The sequence below is a fragment of the Neoarius graeffei genome, chromosome 2, assembly GCF_027579695.1.
Source record: "Neoarius graeffei isolate fNeoGra1 chromosome 2, fNeoGra1.pri, whole genome shotgun sequence".
NCBI lineage: Eukaryota > Metazoa > Chordata > Actinopteri > Siluriformes > Ariidae > Neoarius > Neoarius graeffei.
This window is the reverse complement of record NC_083570.1, coordinates 63798743-63821429: the sequence shown is the minus strand read 5'-3', so window position 1 is coordinate 63821429 and position 22687 is coordinate 63798743. Positions and strand designations below refer to the sequence as shown.

Here is a 22687-nt window from a genome sequence, read left to right as displayed (position 1 = left end):
GGTTCGAGCCCCGTGGCCGGCGAGGGACTTTCTGTGCAGAGTTTGCATGTTCTCCCTGTGTCCGCGTGGGTTTCCTCCGGGTGCTCCGGTTTCCCCCACAGTCCAAAGACATGCAGGTTAGGTTAACTGGTGACTCTAAATTGAGCGTAGGTGTGAATGTGAGTGTGAATGGTTGTCTGTGTCTATGTGTCAGCCCTGTGATGACCTGGCGACTTGTCCAGGGTGTACCCCGCCTTTCGCCCGTAGTCAGCTGGGATAGGCTCCAGCTTGCCTGCGACCCTGTAGAAGGATAAAGCGGCTAGAGATAATGAGATGAGAGATTTTGACACACTCTTGGCATCTGTCACTTCAATGCCGAAACTGGTGCCAGACTACGCTTCCCAGAATGCACCATGGTCTACAAACATAGCCACCTTACCCATCAACCACTGCATGTCACATGTCTCACATCACTAGCACCTGTGTCTTGTCATGCCTAATTTAGCACTCTATTTAAGCTCAGTACCAAGGTTCCTTGGTCTAGCTATTGTTGTATGTTATCGTGTTTACCAGAGGGGAACTGTCAGGGGCTTCTAGACCTTCAGAGAAGGCCCAAACATAATATCAGCATTTCAAATGTTATATTTAATTTCTTTCATAAGTTCATTATAATTATTCTCTTCTAATTTTACTTTAGCCTCATTTTCTCTCAAATTTGCTTTGGAAATGAAAGGGTTACTGTCCTGAAAACATTAAAATAGTTATCCAGTGAGATTTTTTGTTTGTTGTCTCTAGGCTGAGAAGGGTTTAGAGCTGGCTCACTCGTTAGTTAGGACTTCACTGCCAGGACAGAAGGTTATGGCAGTGTATATATATGTAGGAAGTGACATTAATTAACCAATTAGATTTTGAGTTATAGTGGGAGAGGCCAAAAATTTATTGCCCTAGGCCTTCTCGAAGGCCAAAGCTAACTTAACCGTGACTCAACGCAGCAGTGATGTAACCTTCCAGCCAGTGTAGCGTTCATCAGTAGTGTTAGCGAATGCTAATAAAGCAGTCAAGCTAGTGCTATCAAGAGCAAACAGCACAAGCTAACGACCGAGAAACTAAGGCTACATCCACACGACAACGGCAACGAGATTTTTTTTTTTTTAAATATCGCGTCCACATGGGCAACGGATCAGTAAAATTTCAGGTACATATGGCAACGCAACGCTTGCTGAAAACGATGCAATACACATGCCACACCTCTACGTGCGCTGTAAGACGGTCCCATCAGAGACACCAGAACAATAGAAGAAGTAGACGCATGCGCATAAACCCCTTCTTCTGTAGCATCAGCCACATAAAGTTTTGATTATTAATCAGTAGCGTAAAACGAAAGACGCGGAAAGAGGAATGAATGGGGGTAGATGGAAGCCGGTACACCAACATTCTGATATCCTCCAGAATTCTTTAATGGTCCGGAATAAATTGAATGCTACACGTTGATGGATTACTTTGTTCTTCTACGCCCTTTTTGAGGAATGTATTGTTGGACTTAAACCAACATTTGAAGAGGTGAGATCGCTCCTTTTTTTCCCTATTTTTGCTGGCGGGATTGTTTTTGTTAAGCAGTGAAAATATTTTGTAAGCGCGTTTCATGAACCAAGTTATAGGATTTGTTGACAACTCGCATCGAGTTCGTTACACTTCTACCCGGCGTGAAGCACTGACAGTCATGTGGTTGTGACGTCATCGTAAACAAATCCATTCTACTTATCCAGACGACTTTGCAACGGCGCCGTTGCCAGATTTTTCCACTCTGGAACCCATTCTCAAAAGATTTTGTTTTGGGGCACCCAAAACGCTGGTGCCGTGTGGATGCCAGGCCGAAACGATAAACAATTTTATCAGATTCCCCTGAATCCGTTGCCGTGTGGACAGGGCCTAAGATTTCTGTCTCCAGAATCTTCTTCCATGCACGCTCGCCACAGTATTTTTCACTTAAGTATTCATTTCCTGATGTAATTTACTTAGGCTACGTTTACATTACGTCGAATCAGCGGATCATCAGATTAACGTTCTTAAAACGATTCGCGTTGACACTACAACCGTTAGCCGTGCACACAGCAACACCAATACGCGGATACGCTCGGCTCCGCAGGCATCCTGCGCTCCAAATCACTCCGCCCTGAACAGCGAGTGCCCTCTGGAGGGTGCGCACTCCGGCCCTGCGCAGCTCACACAGCGCGCGAGTGAAGTGAACAAGCCACGATTCGGGACTGAGCCGCTGTGTGTGAGATCCCAGCGCAGATCACTTATTACTTGCAAGTGGAAGGATGGCAAGCCTAAAGACAATCATAACTACACAATGGGCAGTATTTGCATCAGTATTTGCAGTATTTTCATACTTTTATACTCTTTAATGAAAGGTGATACAAGGCGGAAGTCTGCGCCGTTTTTCAGCAGTCGTGTCACATGACCAACGCCAGCGAATCAGGAAGGTGGATGTCACAGTGACGTTGTCCAATGAGACGCCAGCTAGAGCTCAGCACAGCGTATTCGCGTATTCTCAATGTTTACACAGCACCGGAGCTGATACGATCTAGATTGAATACGTGGACGCTGGCGGATTCCCGTTTCCCCGCTTTTTCAGGGGGGTTAATGTAAACGGACAGTGCGTCCGCGAAGAAAACGAGACAGATACGGTCTAGTGTAAACGTAGCCTTAGTTACTTTCAAAGTTAACATTGACAACTACACACAACAGAGCTACCTGGAAGCCTGCTGCTAATCCCTTGCAAAATCCTTTGCCCTGCTGCCTTTTTTGGTGTGTCTGGCTAAGTTTTGGCTGAGCTGATAGTAATGTTGATAGTAAAGTAAAGCTAATGTTGATAGTAAAGCTGATAGTAATGAGCTCTAATAATAATAGTTTGCCACTGCTGTTTACTCATGCCATGTTTGCTTGAGTTCTATGACTGCATGCTTATAGTTTGTGTGTGTGTGGTTTTTTTTTGTGTGTGTGTGTGTGTGTTCTACAGCTCCACATTAAACTATTCTGCACTTAAGCATCTGCTTTTGCCTCTAATATCGTGACAGCTTAATGAGGGAGCGTTATTAAACTTCCCAAATGGGCAGAGTTTACTTAGCTTACCTGGAATAACTGAAAGCTATGTATCTGGGGAAATAACTTAACAAGTAAAAACTACTTATTAATACATTTTGATTAAGAAATTATTTTAAACATGAGCATTAATTGCACTGTTTACGCTCTAAGAAACACATTTTTAAGTAGAAACCTCCAACAGAATATCTTTAAGACGATAAAAAAAATGTAACTGTTGTATGCTGACGAGTGTCAGTTTTACCAGCTTGTATTTTGCAGAAGATACTGACTGGTTATAACTTCACAAAGGTGTCACATATCACAACCTGTTGTATATATTAGGAACTGTTGTGTAGCAGGAATTATTATACATACAGGACACTTTTTCCATGGAATAAAAACATGTATTCTATTCCCTTCTAGCAGGTTTCCTTCATTTGGTTCAATAGCATACAATATTGTTAGCATATTGCTTATCCTACGTGTATTACATTACTCCTACCCAATGGAGAATGAGCGTGCAATATTATGATATTGCACGTTGGCAAGACAATCACGATGTCACACGTCGGTGTGCGAATATGCAATGAGAAACATTTCTGCTGCGCATGCACACAATCATTTCTGTGTTCGCCAAGAAAGAGAAAGACACGTTGAACACCTGAAAGGTTACTAAAACTTCATTAGATATTCTTCATGCATATTTATAAGAGAAAAACACGCCAAAGGACATTGGAAAACTGGAAAAGAGACATGTTGTAGATGTAAAACTTCCGCGCTAGCTAGCGACTGTGACAATTTGTAAACAAACATGGCCGCCAGGTTTGCTTCGTTAAAAATGGAAGATTTTGAGAGAATTTTCGCTGCCAGGTAGTGCCGTTGTGTGTAGTTGTCGATGTTGATTTTAAAAGTAACTAAGTAAATTATACAGGGAAATGAATACTTAAGTCTGAGTGAAAAATACTGTGGCGAGCACGCATAGAAGAGTCTGGAGACAGAAATTTTAGTTTCTCGGTCGTTAGCCTGTGTTACTTAGTCTTGATAGCACTGCTTTATTAGCATTCACTAACACTACTCATGAACACTACACCGACTGGAAGGAGACTGCACTGCTGCACTAACAGCACCAACTCACGGGTAAGCTAGTGTTGGCCTTCGAGAATGCTGATATGAAGAGTGTGTATGAATAATAATAATAATAATAATAATAATGGCTAGCTTTTTTCATGGTATATCAGATATATTCTATTCAGCTAGCATGATATTGAACTTGTCTTTGACTTGTTCAATATCATGCTAGCTGGATGGAATATACTGTATCTAATATATCATGAAAAAAAGAGCCAAAATTATTTAAGTATGTTCATGGTATATAACTAGAAGGTTCCCAGTATGATTTGAGATACCATGACACACCAAATGTGATATACAGTAGATGTCTTGCTCTGTGCATATTTCAGTAAAAAAAAAGAAAGGATAACACGTTCATAGTGCATGTAATAACCATACAAATAGCATAGTGTACAACATTGGATGCTGTGAGTGTTCTGGAAAACTCCTACTTCCAGATATGTGAAGGAAAATTAGGAAAAGTGTCTTGTTGGTTGTTTTACTGTTTTGCTATCATACTTTGTTGTAAACATGTTATGTCCTTCTGTTCAGATTTCTTTTTTTTTTTTTTACATTTACTTGGATATATCTGACATCAGGCTTACACTTTGATCACATTGATAGCTGTGACATGAAGAGTGTCTGGCACACAAAGCACTGGCAGCACCTGATAACCACAGAGTGAAACTCCAGGGGATTTACTTTTAAGACACTGTTGACTAAGGTGAGCTTTTTGGTTCAGTGACTTGGCAACTTGATGTTGCTGATGGCTGAAACATGAAAAGAATTTGCCCAGCAAGGGGACAATAACAACCTTGGCAGCCACTGCTGAAGGGCTGTAGTACTGTGTGTGTGTGTGTGTGTGTGTGTGTGTGTGTGTGTGTGTGTGTGTGTGTGTGTGTCCCTACATTTTAAATATAGATCATAAATATAGATCATAAATATAAACATGTACATCATATATGTAATTACAAAGTGAAATGTTCTTAGTTTGTCCGATGGGAAGAAAGTGATTTCTTACATGCACCTGAAATGATGCCTGAGAACATGATGTTGCATTAGTTATGTTTTAATGATCTGTTAACATTGTGGGTGAATACATAAAATGGGTAATGAATACAAACATACCGGTGATGTGTATATGATACTCCTCCTTGAAAATTCGTTTGCAGACTGGGAGTTTAAATTTTAGCTGAGTTGTAGACAAGCCAGGTAGGTTCATATCCAAATCCCCCATGAAATGGGGAAACTCCCAGTCCTGAAGAAGAAGAAACAGAAGAATAAGAAATGTTTATATGAGCACAGGATAAAGTTCATAATTTAGAGTACAAACAAACTTGAAACCAAATTACAAAGTAATGTACAATAAAGTCTTTGGTAACACCAATAATAGTAGATGGAGATTTTTCCACACACTCATTAAAAATCCTTCTTTGACTTTCGCAGATCAGAAAACTTCAGATATTGAATTTTTTTGACATTTATTCACAATCAGACAGAAAGCCCATATTTGGCCGGAGGTTTCTGCAGGGCTCTGCAGTGACTAGTGACATTAAACATCAGATGAGCAGATGCCAGATTTGCCTATTATCTGCTTGTAGCGTCACTGATATAGGAGCTCGTAAACCCAGTCAAACCTCACACAGCATGTGGTTGATGTAGGATCTCAACAGCTGCTGATGACATCTGACCATAACTTTCATATATCAGTATGAATTATGTACGACCTAAGCTCGTCTTTTGGGTTGGAGAGAAAAATAATTGGAGTAAGAAAAGAATATAGATGTTAGGTAATTTGAATTTGAAAACTTGTACACCCCCCGTCTGTCGAGGTACATGTCGATCCTGAGACACCAGTGATGCTGATCTCTTCTGCTCTTTAGACCCGCCTGATCCATCCTGATGCTCTACGTCTGGCTGGAGTCTCATCACATCACTCCTGTGGAGGACAGCCCCATATGGACAGTCGAAAGTTGCACTTGGAAGACTCTCTGGACACTTCAGCCATCATAGCAAAACTATAGTCTTTAGCCATCATAGTTTTGCTATGATGGCTGAAGACTACAGGTGTCATGATAACTTTAGGATTGCAGTTGTCATGAACAATTTTGCACTCAAGTCTCCATCAACAAACAGTTGATAACTTCAACAAAATAGACTTCATGCTAAAACTATAACGAATTTCCTGGTTATACAGTTGTACTTTGTGACCATATAGGACACAGTTATAGAAGCAAGCAATTTATAATCACACTATCTCATCACCCAGATGAGGATGGGTGCCCTTTTGAGTCTGGTTCCTCTCACCGTTTCTTCCTCATGGTTTTTCCTTGCCACCATCACCACAGGCTTGCTCATCAGGGATAAATCAATTTTAGGGATTAAATTAGGGATAAAATTAGCTCATATGGTTAAAGTCTTTAATTGTTTGTAAAGCTGCTTTGCGACAATGTTGTTAAAAGTGCTATACTAATAAAATTTGAAACATGAAAACCTCAAGAGATACTTCTAATTAAGTCAGGAATAAATCACAGATGTATATCTAACACATCCCAAAGTGTTTTACTTTGTTTATCCCACAGCAATTTGCCAAATAATCCCCAACACTTTTTTTTTTTAAAGAACAACAGACTATACATTTTATCTGTTTATAGCTGTGTGTGTTAACTTGGTCCATGAACCAAGTTAATTTCTGTTATCACTTACATTATAGCAGCTACAGTATAAACAGTCCTCCTCTCACCAGCCTCACTTTTTGCTCTTTCCCTCTTAAAGTTAATAAGTCACAAAAAAATCTGCAAAGCTCTGTGTCCTGAAAACTGGTACAATGTGCTAACACTGGTAACTCCTTCCAAATAAATGTCTCCTCACAGAAAACTTCACCATATCAACAATTACACCACTTCTTTTTTCAATTCAGTTTATGTGGCGCATCCACTATACAACCACCTGTGTAAGAAATGATAATACATTAGAATGAGCTCACGAATATATCCAACCCCATTTCCAAAAAAGTTGGGAGGTTGTGTAAACTGTAAATAAAAACAGAATGTAATAATATGCAAATTAACATGGAAACTCTATATTTCATTGAAAATAGTACAACCTATCAAATGTTGAAACTGAGAAAATGTATTGTTTTGTTTTTTTTAAAATATATGCTTATTTTGAATTTGATGTCAGCAACACGTTTCAAAAAAGTTGTGACGGGGCATGTTTACCACTGTGTTGCATCACCTCTACTTTTAACAACACTCTGTAAATGTTTGGGAACTGAGGAGACAAATTGATTGTAGTTTTGAAAGAGAAATGTTGTCCTATTCTTGCCTGAACTTGCTCAAAAGTTCGGGGTCTCCTTTGTCATATTTTGCTCTTCATAATGTGCCAAATGTTTTAAATGGGAGACAGGTCTGGACTGCAGGCAGGCCAGTTTAGCACCCGGACTCTTTTACTACTGAGCCATCTAGTTTTAATATGTGCATAAAATGGTTCGGCATTGTCTTGCTGAAAGAAGGAAGGCCTTCCCTGATAAATATTTGGTCTGGATGGCAGCATATTACTCTGAAACGTGTATATATCATTCAGCATTAATGATGCCTTCCTAGATGTCCAAGCTACCCATGTCATGTGCACTAATGCACCCTCATACCATCACAGATGCTGGCTTTTGAACTGTGCACTGATAACAAGCCGGATGGTCCCTCTCCTTTTTAGTCTGGAGGACATGGTGTCCATGAGTTCCAAAAAGAATTTCTACATTTGATTCGTCAGACCTCGGGACAATTTTACACTTCACCTAAGTCCATTGTAAAAGAGCTCGGGCCCCGAGAAGGTGGCTGTGTTTCTGGAAATTGTTTATATATGGGTTTAACTTGCATTTGTGGATGCAGTAATGAACTGTTTTCACATACGATGGTTTTCTGAAGTGTTCCTGAATCCATACAGTGACTTCCACTACAGACTCGTGTCTGCTTTTAATGCAGTGTCCCCTGAGTGCCTGAAGATCACAGGCATCCAATATCAGTTTTCAGCCTTGTCTCTTGCAGACAGAGATTTCTCCAGATTCTTTGAATCTTTTCATGATATTATGTACCATAGATGATGTGATCCCCAAATTCTTTGCAATTTTACACTGAGGAACATTATTCTTAAATTGTTGCACTGTTTGCCCACGCAGTCTTTCACAGAGCAGTGAACCCCTCCCCATCTTTACTTCTGAGAGACTCAGCCTCTCTGGGATGCTCTTTTTATACCCAATCATGTTACTGACCTGTTGCCTATTAACCAAATTATTATTTTTTTTTAGCATTACGCAACTTTTTCAGTCTTTTGTTGCCCCTGTCCGAACTTTTCTGAAATGTGTTGCTGACATCAAATTCAAAATGAGCATATATTTTCCAAAAAACAATAAAATTTCTCAGTTTCAATATTTGATATGTTGTCTTTGTCCTATTTTCAATGAAATATAGGGTTTCCATGATTTGCAAATCTTCACATTCTGTTTTTATTTATATTTTACACAATGTCCCAACTCTTTTGGAATTAGCAGTCAGCACTACTGTCAGAGCTGCTGTTATAGAAGTTGACCTTCTGACCAATCAGATTGGAGGAGTCAATAATGCTGTGGTATAAGACAAAAATAATCTTCGCTCTTTAAAAAGATGATAATTAGTCTCTTCCTTCCCTCTAGTTCTTTCCACTAGCTTCAGAGCCTGCTTTAAGCCTTAAAAGTGAGGGGGGAAAAAACGTAATAGCAGTATGTCAAATAAAAATCTTGTAAATCTTCTAAGAGCCAAGGCTGAAGAGGTTCTGCATGATCAGGGTCAATACACAGGAAAAGTTAATTAGTCTTTGAATAAAATATCAGGGGCATCACAAAGAGCATGGAGATTAACTGTCACACATGGCGAACACAGACAAAGGTAAAGCAAGACATTCCCGCATCGGAGACCTCGTTGTTTATTGACTGCACTTGTGAGGGAAACAATTGATCAAGGAGATGTATATTCAAGATGTAAAGGACTAATTGAAGTCGTAAATAAGGCTAATAAACATGTTGGCAAGGTACACAGGGCCGCAAATGGAAATTGGCAATCCTGGACGTGTCTCTCAAAGTATTGCATATTGAGCAGAATTTAAGGTCCTATGTGGGCGGCCTGTACTTTACTCTAAATCAAAGTGAGGTGGCTTTTTGAAGGATACCATAACTCAAGGCTAATGGGTACAGTGCAGTCTCTAAGTAATTGGCCACTGTCATGATTTTGTGGATTTATATGCTGTTATCTCTTAACATAAGGCCCACAGATGTGCCACGTTCTCTAAAGCAGACCATCACGTGGCTGAAAAAATGAAACCACATCAGAGACAGTGGTATGTTTTGTACTTTGTTAGGAATAACTGGTAAAGGACACTATCAAAGACTGACAGATATGTTAACAAGAAGAATATACCAGACGTTTTACTGTAAGATGCCTGGCACTGGCCTCCAGCACAGGAATGCAAGGTTGCAGTTTAAGAACAAGTACATAAACGAGCTTGAGATAGAATTAATTCAGACGTGTACAAGGGATGATAAACTGCTTAAATCTAACCAAGTGGTTTCAAAGACTTAACCTGCAGCAGGAATATTTCGTGAAATATACCACGAAAACAACATTTCAGTTTTTCAGGTCCAAACAGTGGAATGTTCTTGTCTGAATACATAAATTATGTGGCTTGAACCTCACTAAGAATGAATTCCACCAAAGGTACTGAAAGCAAAAAGCCCCACAAAAAACTAGAACGAAACAATGGCTGCAAGATAATGGCTACACAATGGATCTGGGCTGGCAGAGCATCACCGCATGAGATCAATATCGTTGGCTGAAACTGAGATGGTTTGCAACAAGTACTAATCACATCACCGATGAAGTTAATTTGCTGAATGATGGTTGACTGGAATAGTGGAACACTTTATAAAGCGATGCGACTCATGTATGGTTCATCTTTGTATGGATTCAAGTAGTTGAGGAAAAACTATATTTTAGTAAAGATTATAGTGCATATATACTGTAATACATTGTAAATATCAAAGTATGGCCATTTTTCCTCAAAGTTTCCACCTTGAGATTTGAGCAGTGCTTTGCATACATGAGGCATTCTCAGAGTATTTTATTTAATACCACAGTGCTGTTGAATTCTCTAATCTGATTGGTGTAAAGGCATTGATTAATTTTCTATAACTGCAGCTCTGACAGTAAGGCGAATCAGAGGATTATATTAATGTACTAGCTCTAATATATTATAATTTCTATCGTAACAATTTACTCACAAGGACTTGTCGTGGATGCTCCACATAATCTAAGACTAATAATAATCAGATACCAAATGTGCTGTTATTAAATGAATAAATATGTATAATCCTTGATATGAAGTTTGCTATAAGGAGATACAGGAGAGTCTTCACGACAGAGGACGTTATGCTTTGCAGTTTTTTGGTATCATGGTAAAGTAAGTATTTTGGCTTATTGGCTTGAACAGAGAGAAGAGAGGGAGGCTGGTGAGGACATGTAATTGATCTCACAGATGAGTCACAACATACAACAATAGATGATTAAAAAGTGTGTTATTCCTTACTTCATAAAAACTGGAACTGTTGGCAAATGTCTGTCGTATAAGAGGAGCAAAACACTTGTAGGCCTTCTGGTATTCGAAAATAATCAACTTTTGTCACGGTAACACTTCAACCTGTTATTGATAATTTTCTTATAACATCACTCCTGACATGTTTTATTCCCAATATATTCCCAGTCATTCTCAATGCTATACAGCTTTTTCAGCCATTTTGGAATCGACTACAGAGTTGGTACTTATTCTGGACACACCTCTCAGTTTCTCAATTAGCACTGGTTACATTTTACTGCATAGATTAAAGGTGACATACCCCTTTTCCACAAGTTGATACAGTTCGTTGAAGTCTTAATGAAATGTCTCTGACATGCTTTGGTCAAAATACCATGAGGATAAAGCACCACAGCACCTTCTCACTCTGCCTAAACAGCCCTGTTCAAAATGGCTGATTTGAGTGCCTGGTCCTTTAAAGGATATGGGACATGAAACATAAAAGCACGCTATATCAGTTTCTTTCCATTAAAAATATGAATTAATTGCATCAACAAATACAAAATCATCTATTAAATTCAGCAAAATCGTTATATTCGTGATGATTATATGGCATTTCTGCTCGACTTCCGATATGCATTTTTTGCAACCGGAAGAGCCGCTGTCACGTGATCATACGTCACAAAAACTTTCGGGCACAGCACAAGCGGGTAGATGAACGGAGAAGTGGATGACAAGAAAATTGTTTTTATAGTCTTTAAAGTACATTGGACATCATACATTGGACATCATGGTGTATTGTGCTGCTTATGGTTGCAGTAATTCCAATGGGAAATGCCCTGGAGTAAGTTTTTTTGCATTCCCCAAGGACCCGAAGCTGAGGAAAGTGTGGGCTCACCTGCGCATGCGCAGTAGGCTTCGCGCATGCGCAGTAGGCTTGGTAGGACAACTTTACAGAACACCTGTTGAAAAAAACTTTGCACCTACTGTTTCCCACAGACTGTATTCGGACCATTTCACTGAGGATTCTTTCAACATTAATACTCGGGTACTGAGCGATATTAATTCATGAAACATGAAACAGGAAGCATAAGGATGAGAAAAAAAACCAGTTCAAATCGGGAAGCCGCGCACACCTGCGCCAGGCTGCACAAATGCGCGCAGCTTCCCGACCCAAACCGCCTCTCTCTCATCCTTACACTTCATGCCTCGTGCTCCATGAACCAACATCGCTATTTTTTTTTTTTAAATCGGATCTGTGCGATTCAGCCGTGAAAAAGGCGGCATCCGCCGAAAGGCGCGCTGTTTGCATCCCTGCACGGAGGCCAGGGGACAGGGCAGGAATATTTTTATTGATATGAGTGATCCGGTGCGATTTCGCGACCCCCCTGTTGAAGACCTCTGCGCTAAGCGACTGAAAGCCGAGGTAAGGATTAGTATTATAATTTTGGGTGTATCAATTATTGATTATCATAATTCTGACTCGTTTCGCCATTTTGAATGTTTTCATCTTGGACTCTGGAAGCATTGTATCGCAATCAATCTCGAAAAATATCAGCAAAAAAAAAAAACTAGCTTGCAACGGACTTTAGCTAGATCTATGATGAACTTTCAATGTATGATACAAAAATAATACTTCTTTCAACAGATCATTAGCCTTTGAGCAGAATTGTTTTTAACTTACCAGGAAGTGTTATCGAGCCGACCGCTTTCAGTTTCATGAGGGCTGAATGAACTCTCACTCTCAGAATCATCTGACCCGTCAGAGTAAAGACAAGATCCATGTTCATGTGAATTTCCAGCTATCTGTTCGAATTGATAGGGTCTAAATTCACATCTCTGTGAAACATCGGGAATGTCACTGTCGATGGTGTCCATTTCGGTAACCTGTTTACACATTAGATTCCCAAGCGCTGGCTCCTTGGAAAGTTTTTGTGACGTCACGGGTCACGTGACCACCTAGCTCATTAACGAATCCTTGTTTTACGCTGATGTATAAAAAAACTTGAATAATGTGATGATTTTCACATTTTTGACGCCCTGCAGTGATTTAGATGGCATTTCTTATGTCCTTTATACATAATTATGCCCAGGTAAAAATCCATGTCCCATATCCTTTAAATGATAATGAGCCACTGCTCATCCCCCCCCCCCCCAGTGCCAGCCAATCAGGTAGTACTTTCCTCATGAATATTCATTCACAAAGGCAGTTCTCAAGCCATGAGTGGAGATACTCGGATGAGTAGGTGGGATCATTCTAATGAGCTCCTCTTGTGACATAGAAAGGGGAGCCAAATCTGAACAACTTGTTAAAACACATGTTTTCTGAAATAAGCAGTCCCAAAAGAAACTGACTGGGTTGTGGGTTAGCAGGCACTCCAGATACCCAAATATAGGTGCACATGCACTAAAAAAGTAGGTTTTTCATAATGTCACATTTAATTTTTGTCGTGATTAAACTTTTTAACAGTGTAAATACTAGTACTCTCAGGTTAAAGGTGACATGCATTTAACATCACTCTATTTCATTAGCACTGAGAGACTTAAAAGTGTGCAGTTTGTATAATTATCGGGGGTGAATTACATAATAATGTTTTGCAAACCCAGCCTTCCAGTCAAAACATAATATCAATATCCACTTATTACGCTCTGAGCAAACTTAAAGCAAAAGATAACTTTATCATGTGCATAAATTAGTGACATACTATAGTGATCCATCTTTAAACATGAATCAGTTGAAAAGCAAACAAAAAAACCCCCTCAAACACAAAGCCAGAAACACATACACAGGATTATGATAACTGAGATCCTCAAAAACATGCACAATGCACAAAAACACAATTGTTTCAAAGAGCATTAAATAGATAGCGCGAGAAAAGAAAGGGGAAAAAGAGAGAGTCAAGGAGAAGGCAAAAGAAAAAGAGAGAAAGCAGATGGACATGCGAGTTAACTGGTCATCGGAGGGGGCAGTGCTTCACCTGCATGATGATGAGGAGGTCGAAGACGAGAATAAAGGAGGCGAGGAAGGCTCGAGAGACTTCATCGCTAGGTAAGAACCCTCGGTTCAGATTATCCCAACTAATCCAATCTGTACTAATAACCAATACCACCACTGAGGTCAGAGAAATCAACACTGTCCTGAGAGAGAGAGAGAGAGAGAGAGAGAGAAAGAGCAAATAGTGTAAGTTTCCTGATGATGCGGTGAAATTTTAAATGCAAGTTCTTTGCGACTATGCAGCTGTTCTTGTGAGGGGAAAAAAATCAAACTGATATCATCTCTGATCTCTCACTTCCTGCTGCTCAGTAGAAATAAAAGGCCTGAATTAATTTTGCATGCAAAAGTTAGAGAAAATCAAAAGCTAGGGCAGCAGAAACGAAAACTTAATGAAATCTCATTAGCAAAAACACAAACGTTCAACTACCTACCCTTGCATGGAAGTAGCAATTTTCAGTTAAGCATTAAGTACACTATCGACACCCCGATTCCCCAACCACCCCTCTCTCCCCTCCTGGTCTGCTTTTGCATCAGAATGCATCATCAACAGTTACATAACAAAATGCATGCAAAGCTGAGTTTAGTTAAGAAGAGGATAGTCCTGCTAAACAAATCTATGGAAGCACATAGTACAATGAAAGTAAATTACTAGTCATTTGTTATTAGGTCCTGTTAATTCACCAAGTATGCTACAATGGTGAAATACCAAATGGCTTTTGGGCACATTTCAGTCATGTGAACTGTTAGAGTGACATCTGGCTGTGACTCCAAAGTGAGATAAAATCTTCATAATATTCACTGTGGAAACCCAAGACTTCATCTATTTCATGTTATACTTGACCAGTTTCCTTCTCTTACAGTGCACTGCACTTTCCTGCTCTAACACCAATCAGTTGATGATCAGGAGCTGAGACAGATGGTAGGAGTAATGGAAAATGCCTTGACAAATGACAAATTCTTGTTATTAAGCAGTTAAATGAAAAGTTTGGGGGAGAAAATCTAATTAGCACAAATTGTCTACGAGGCTAAACTAACAGGCCAATAAATAATGGAAACGTTTCACCATCAAGTAGCATCATGCTGCTCTTACATTTCATAAAAACTGTCACTACAGGGTTGTAGCTATGTGATTATTTTTATAAATATCTATATGTCATACAGGAGGAAGTCACATAGAACTCAATGTCATATAAGGTAAACGTGATGTTTCAGCCAGTTGCTTAACACAATAAGCCACATGAGCACGTGCATTACAGTGAGTTTATCACTGTAATTTTTTATAAAACTATAAGCTAATATCCAGTTTTTGAGAAATATTTTATCATTAATAATGTTCATAAACAATTCTTCACATATGCCATGCATGCTAACTGTTAACTTTAATTGCTAAGCAACATAACAATGATTAGGAAAATGTATGGACAGAAGAATGACTTAAGAATAAAGGTTTTATTGGTTTAAAACCTGGCACATTAATACAGAATACAGTTACTGTCTTGTGGTCACAGGTGCATGTACTGTATATTAACACTATTCTTATCATTGGTGAGAACCATGTGACCAAACATATAACGACAATTCCAAAAGAGTTGGGACATTGTGTAAAACATAAATAAAAACAGAATGTGAAGATTTGCAAATCATGGAAACCCTATATTTCATTGAAAATAGGACAAAGACAACATATCAAATGTTGAAACTGAGAAATTTTATTGTTTTTTGGAAAATATATGCTCTTTTTGAATTTGATGTCAGCAACACATTTCAGAAAAGTCCGGATGGGCAACAAAAGACTGAAAAAGTTGTGTAACGCTAAAAAGAAACAAAAAACCTAATTTAATTTTTAATTGGCAACAGGTCAGTAAAATGATTGGGTATAAAAAGAGCATCCCAGAGAGGCAGAGTCTCTCAGAAGTAAAGATGGGGAGGGGTTCACTGCTCTGTGAAAGACTGCGTGGACAAACAGGGCAACAAGAATAACATTCCTCAATATAAAACTGCAAAGAATTTGAGGATCACATTAACTATGGTACATAATATCATGAAAAGATTTAGAGAATCTGGAGAAATCTCTGTATGCAAGAGACAAGGCTGAAAACTGATATTGGATGCCTGTGACCTTCAGGCACTCAGGCAACACTGCATTAAAAGCAGACACGAGTCTGTAGTGGAAATCACTGTATGGGCTCAGGAACACTTCAGAAAACCATCTTATGTGAAAACAGTTCATTACTGCATCCACAAATGCAAGTTAAAACCAGATATAAACAATATCCAGAAACACAGCCACCTTCTCTGGGCCTGAGCTCGTTTACAATGGACTGAAGTGAAGTGGAAAACTGTCCCGAGGTCTGACGAATCTCATCTCATCTCATCATCTCTAGCCGCTTTATCCTTCTACAGGGTCGCAGGCAAGCTGGAGCCTATCCCAGCTGACTACGGGCGAAAGGCGGGGTACACCCTGGACAAGTCGCCAGGTCATCACAGGGCTGACACATAGACACAGACAACCATTCACACTCACATTCACACCTATGGTCAATTTAGAGTCACCAGTTAACCTAACCTGCATGTCTTTGGACTGTGGGGGAAACCGGAGCACCCGGAGGAAACCCACGCGGACACGGGGAGAACATGCAAACTCCACACAGAAAGGCCCTCGCCGGCCCCGGGGCTCGAACCCAGGACCTTCTTGTTGTGAGGCGACAGCGCTAACCACTACACCACCGTGCCGCCCCCACGAATCAAAAGTAGAAATTATTTTTAGAAATCATGGACATCATGTCCTCCAGACTAAAGAGGAAAGGGACCATCTGGCTTGTTATCAGTGCACAGTTCAAAAGCCAGCATCTGTGATTGTATGAGGGTGCATTAGTGCACATGACATGGGTAGCTTGTACATCTGGGAAGGCATCATTAATCCTGAATCATATATACACGTTTGGGGTGGCACGGTGGTGTAGTGGTTAGCGCTGTCGCCTCACAGCAAGAAGGTCCGGGTTTGAGCCCCGTGGCCGGCGAGGGCCTTTCTGTGTGGAGTTTGCATGTTCTCCCCGTGTCCGCGTGGGTTTCCTCCGGGTGCTCCGGTTTCCCCCACAGTCCAAAGACATGCAGGTTAGGCTAATTGGTGGCTCTAAATTGACCATAGGTGTGAATGTGAGTATGAATGGTTGTCTGTGTCTATGTGTCAGCCCTGTGACGACCTGGCAACCTGTCCAGGGTGTACCCTGCCTTTCGCCCGTAGTCAGCTGGGATAGGCTCCAGCTTGCCTGCGACCCTGTAGAACAGGATAAAGCGGCTAGAGATAATGAGATGAGATATACACGTTTCAGAGCAATATGCTGCCATCCTGACCAAATCTTTTTCAGGGAAAACCTTCCTTCTTTCAGCAAGACGATGCCAAACCATTTTATGCACTTATTAAAACTGCACGACTCAGTAGTAAAAGAGTCCGGGTGCTAAACTGGCCTGCCTGCAGTCCAGATCTGTCTCCCATTTAAAACATCTGATACATTATGAAGCACAAAATATGACAAAGGAGACCCCGAACTGTTGAGCAACTGAATTTGTATATCAGGCAAGAATGGGACAACATTTCTCTTTCAAAACTACAGCAATTGGTCTCCTCGGTTCCCAAACGTTTACAGACTGTTAAAAGTAGAGGTGATGCAACACAGTGGTAAACATGCCCCTGTCCCAACTTTTTTGAAATGTGCTTCTGACATCAAATTCAAAATGAGCATATTTTTTTCAAAAAACAATAACATTTCTCAGTTTCAACATTTGATATGTTGTCTTTGTACTATTTTCAATGAAATATAGGGCTTCCATGATTTACAAATTATCGCATTCTGTTTTTATTTACAGTTTACACAGCATCCCAACTCTTTTGGAATTGGAGTTGTCTCTTATTTGAATTGAGCTTAGGGTGAAACTTGTCCAAGAAGAAATATTTGCTTGAACTATTGCTTTAAACTTCCGAGTACATTTTTGTGCTGTTGAATGGAGTACATAATCTGATTTACTATCATTAAAGTTCTTCAAAGATACATGCATAAACCCACAGAAATGCACCAAACATTTATTACAGGCTACTATGGCCCTTTTTTAGTAAACCTCCTCCAATTGGCTTACATAAATAATAGTATCTCTCACGCTGCTGCCTGGTGATTTGACACGGCTGTCATGTTTTCCCCAGAAATCCATCACCTGAAGGAGAGAATCATCCTGTAGCTCACCAGAAGAGCACGATTCTGTTGTTGCCCCGTTTCCAGAAGCGTCGAGCTGCTCGTCCCCAGTCCGGGTACAGTGAGTCCTGCAGCATCATATCCGTCACCTGACCCAGAGAGAGAGCAAGATGGATCTGTGTTGGTAATTCTGTGCAAATGTGATTAAACTATGCTTAGTGCAGGCCATAACAGTTCACTACAAAAATATGTCTGAAGAACTAAACATATTGAAATATATACGACATTTATGCAATGCTTCTTGTCATAAGATCATTCAAAAACAAATATATTATTAAGTCTATTTCCAGATATTCTACCCATTAACATGTATGAATTTCGTCTTATCGTTTTGACAGAAAATTGTGCTTATTCCAAATGCCTATTTTCTAGAAAGAAGGTAAATTGTTTGTTTGTTTATTTATTTATTTTACATTTAATTCCTACTCAAAAATGGGTACAAGTACTGCTCTTACCTTACACTCACTATGTTTACATGCACAAAATATTTCAGTTTTTCCCCTTATTTGGAAAAAGACAATATTCCTACGAAGCTGTTTACATGGCTAATGAAAATGAATATTCTACAAATATTCCCTTTTACATGCAGCCATGCATACTGATTATCTAGTTGATTTGTGTACCCGAATAATATCTACATATCCCACGTCTTAATCAGAAAATGATAAATTCAGAATGAGGTCAAATTTGGAACATGCTGTTTACCAAATGCACTTTTGGTACAAATTTGGAACATGCACTTACCGAATTATGATCATATTCGGAATAATAGTGAAATATTAGTGTGCATGTAAACATACTGACTGACATTATGGATACACATCATTTATCGTTCCTGTGATCGCTTTAAATATACTGTATGCTGCTTCAAATAAATAAATAAAAAGCCACCAAACCGTGTTTTATTTCAAATTTGGATCATTGCATTTCTATTCTCGAACACTGAAATCAGCAGATGGATATATGGAAGAAAGAAGGGCTGAAAATAACATACTGGTGCATCCACCACTGGAATGTTAGCAAACAGAGACATAATACAACTTAGTGATTTTTAATTTATTGTTTTCCCTTTTGCTTTTTCGAAAAGTCTTGCAGACAATTGAGTTCCCTGTAGACAGATTTCGTAGTCAGAGCACGCTTTTACTGTCAAAGTTTACTGCTGTTTGGGAAAAATATCGCCCGTGAGGAATCTGTAAAAGTAATTAAACTCAGCCGCCTCTCTATCCGTCTCTGGTCCTGTCTCCCTCTGCTTCTCTCTTTTTCTATGCAAATCTGGCCTTTTCAGGATGACACATTTTGTCCAAGGTTAGTATGTCGATAGATTAGTGTGCCCTGAGGCAAGAGCACAGCATGTCCCCTCACTGGGGAGAGACTGGCATGGAATCTCTGTGCTATGGCCAACAGTCTGAAACCGCCTGTGTGTGTGTGTGTGTGTGTGTGTGTGTGTGTGTTCCCTCCTCGGACCATGAAACCCCCCCACCCCCATAAAAAGGCAAAGCCCAATAGAGGAGACAGGGAGGTCGTTGAAAGAGAGCTGTGTTGAATTAATGGTATGAAAAAAGCCTTGTAACGTCGCGATTCAGCACTTTCAGAGGCTGTTTGCTCTTTCTCCTCTCCTCTCTCTCTCTCTCTCTCTGTCTCTCTCTCACGCGTTCTCTTTTCTCTCCCTCCCTGTCAGGCATACTAATGTAATGTAGGCAGCACAGGGTTGTCAAAACTGAGCCTCATCCACATCCAAACACATACACATTTATGCACACACAAACACACACTGCTATCTAAAGACACACATAAACAGTCCGAACTGGCCGGGCTGCTTGTCCGCTACAGACAGTTCTGTCCCCCATGATCCCTAACCCAGCCGAGATGAGACAGGAGATATGGTCATGACGTGCTTGTGTGTGATGAAGAATGGCCCTTGTTTATGATCACATATAAACCTCATTAAACGTGCTTTACACCACCGTGTCGGCGGCACGGTGGTGTAGTGGTTAGCACGGTCGCCTCACAGCAAGAAGCTTCTGGGTTCGAGCCCTGTGGCCGGCGAGGACCTTTTTGTGTGGAGTTTGCATGTTCTCCTCGTGCCTGCGTGGGTTTCCTCCGGGTGCTCCGGTTTCCCCCACAGTCCAAAGACATGTGGTTAGGTTAATATGGGACGGCCTTGGGCTGAGGTGCCCTTGAGCGAGGCACCTAACTCTCCCCAGGCGCTGTTAGTATGGCTGCCCACTGCTCTGGGTATATGTGTGTACTCATTGCTCACGTGTGTGTGTGTTCACTGCTTCAGATGGGTTAAATGCAGAGAGGAAATTTCACGAGTGTGTGATGAATAAAGTTGTTCTTTCTTTCTTTTTTTTTCTTTATGGTGAGGTCTTCTGATTTTGTGGATTAAGAAGGAGCTGCTACTTTCTCCACTGAAATACATCAATGATATATACACACAGTGGTGCTTGAAAGTTTGTGAACCCTTTAGAATTTTCTATATTTCTGCATAAATATGATCTAAAACATCATCAGATTTTCACACAAGTCCTAAAAGTAGATAAAGAGAACCCAGTTAAACAAATGAGACAAAAAATATTATACTTGGTCATTTATTTATTGAGGAAAATAATCCAATATTACATACCTGTGAGTGGCAAAAGTATGTGAACCTCTAGGATTAGCAGTTAATTTGAAGGTGAAATTAGAGTCAGGTGTTTTCAATCAATGGGATGACAATCAGGTGTGAGTGGGCACCCTGTTTTATTTAAAGAACAGGGATCTATCAAAGTCTGATCTTCACAACACATTTGTGGAAGTGTATCATGGCACGAACAAAGGAGATTTCTGAGGACCTCAGAAAAAGCGTTGTTGATGCTCATCAGGCTGGAAAAGGTTACAAAACCATCTCTAAAGAGTTTGGACTCCACCAATCCACAGTCAGACAGATTGTGTACAAATGGAGGAAATTCAAGACCATTGTTACCCTCCCCAGGAGTGGTCGACCAACAAAGATCACTCCAAGAGCAAGGCGTGTAATAGTCAGCGAGGTCACAAAGGACCCCAGGGTAACTTCTAAGCAATTGAAGGCCTCTCTCACATTGGCTAATGTTAATGTTCATGAGTCCACCATCAGGAGAACACTGAACAGCAATGGTGTGCATGGCAGGGTTGCAAGGAGAAAGCCACTGCTCTCCAAAAAGAACATTGCTGCTCGTCTGCAGTTTGCTAAAGATCACATGGACAAGCCAGAAGGCTATTGGAAAAATGTTTTGTGGATGGATGAGCCCAAAATAGAACTTTTTGGTTAAAATAAGAAGTGTTATGTTTGGAGAAAGGAAAACACTGCATTCCAGCATAAGAACCTTATCCCATCTGTGAAACATGGTGGTGGTAGTATCATGGTTTGAGCCTGTTTTGCTGCATCTGGGCCAGGATGGCTTGCCATCATTGATGGAACAATGAATTCTGAATTATACCAGTGAATTTGAAAGGAAAATGTCAGGACATCTGTCCATGAACTGAATCTCAAGAGAAGGTGGGTCATGCAGCAAGACAATGACCCTAAGCACACAAGTCGTTCTACCAAAGAATGGTTAAAGAAGAATAAACAGTTAATGTTTTGGAATGGCCAAGTCAAAGTCCTGACCTTAATCCAATTGAAATGTTGTGGAAGGACCTGAAGCGAGCAGTTCATGTGAGGAAACCCACCAACATCCCAGAGTTGAAGCTGTTCTGTATGGAGGAATGGGCTAAAATTCCTCCAAGCCGGTGTGCAGGACTGATCAACAGTTACCGCAAACGTTTAGTTGCAGTTATTGCTGCACAAGGGGGTCACACCAGATACTGAAAGCAAAGGTTCACATATTTTTGCCACTCAAAGATATGTAATATTGGATCATTTTCCTCAATAAATAAATGTCCAAGTATAATATTTTTGTCTCATTTGTTTAACTGGGTTCTCTTTATCTACTTCAAGGACTTGTGTGAAAACCTGATGATGTTTTAGGTCACATTTATGCAGAAATATAGAAAATTCTAAAGGGTTCACAAACTTTCAAGCACCACTCTGTGTGTGTGTGTGTGTGTGTGTGTGTGTGTGTGTGTATCTCGTCCATAGTCAGCTGGCTCCAGCTTGCCTGCGATCCAGTAGAACAGGATAAGTGGCTACAGATAATGGATGGATGGATATATGTAATTTTTTAACCGTATACTCTTAAAGAAGAAATATACAGTGAATAGAAGTGCATGAATATGGAAATAACTCAAACACATGATCTGACAGTTTTGCATAAATGCCATGAGTTAATAAATTAGAAATATGTGGTATAAGTTTATACATCTTTGGTTCATTGTACACCGTATGTGTTGGTTCAAGTGCAGCACAAGGCATTATACTGTATTACCCATTTTATTTCAACATTTTTACAGCATTGCCATCTCACTTCAATCTGAACTATTTGGCCAAAAGTATGTGGACACCTGACCACCACACCCATATGTGCTTGTTGAACATGCTAATTCCTATTTCTAGTCTGTAGGCAGTGAAAAGTGATAAACAGGCCTGTAAACTGTGATTAAAATCTACCTTTTGACCTTGTGACTGAGGCGATACCGTAAAGGGTACGTCTTTAAAGGTTAATGTACCTTTCATGTCCCTTTATTACTCTATTCAAGCTTACTAAAGGTA

General features: G+C 40.1%; 1 protein-coding gene across 1 annotated transcript in view; it reads right to left on the bottom strand.

The window, feature by feature from the left end:
- The window catches only part of tmem117 (transmembrane protein 117), a 105277-nt gene that overhangs the window by 8306 nt on the left and 74284 nt on the right, over nucleotides 1-22687 (bottom strand). The window contains exons 5-7 of the mRNA XM_060908783.1: nucleotides 18010-18107; nucleotides 13755-13914; nucleotides 5305-5434 (exon numbers count right to left, since the gene is read on the bottom strand). Of these exons, the coding sequence (XP_060764766.1) occupies nucleotides 5305-5434; nucleotides 13755-13914; nucleotides 18010-18107 (388 nt within the window). The remainder of the gene's footprint in view (nucleotides 1-5304; nucleotides 5435-13754; nucleotides 13915-18009; nucleotides 18108-22687) is intronic.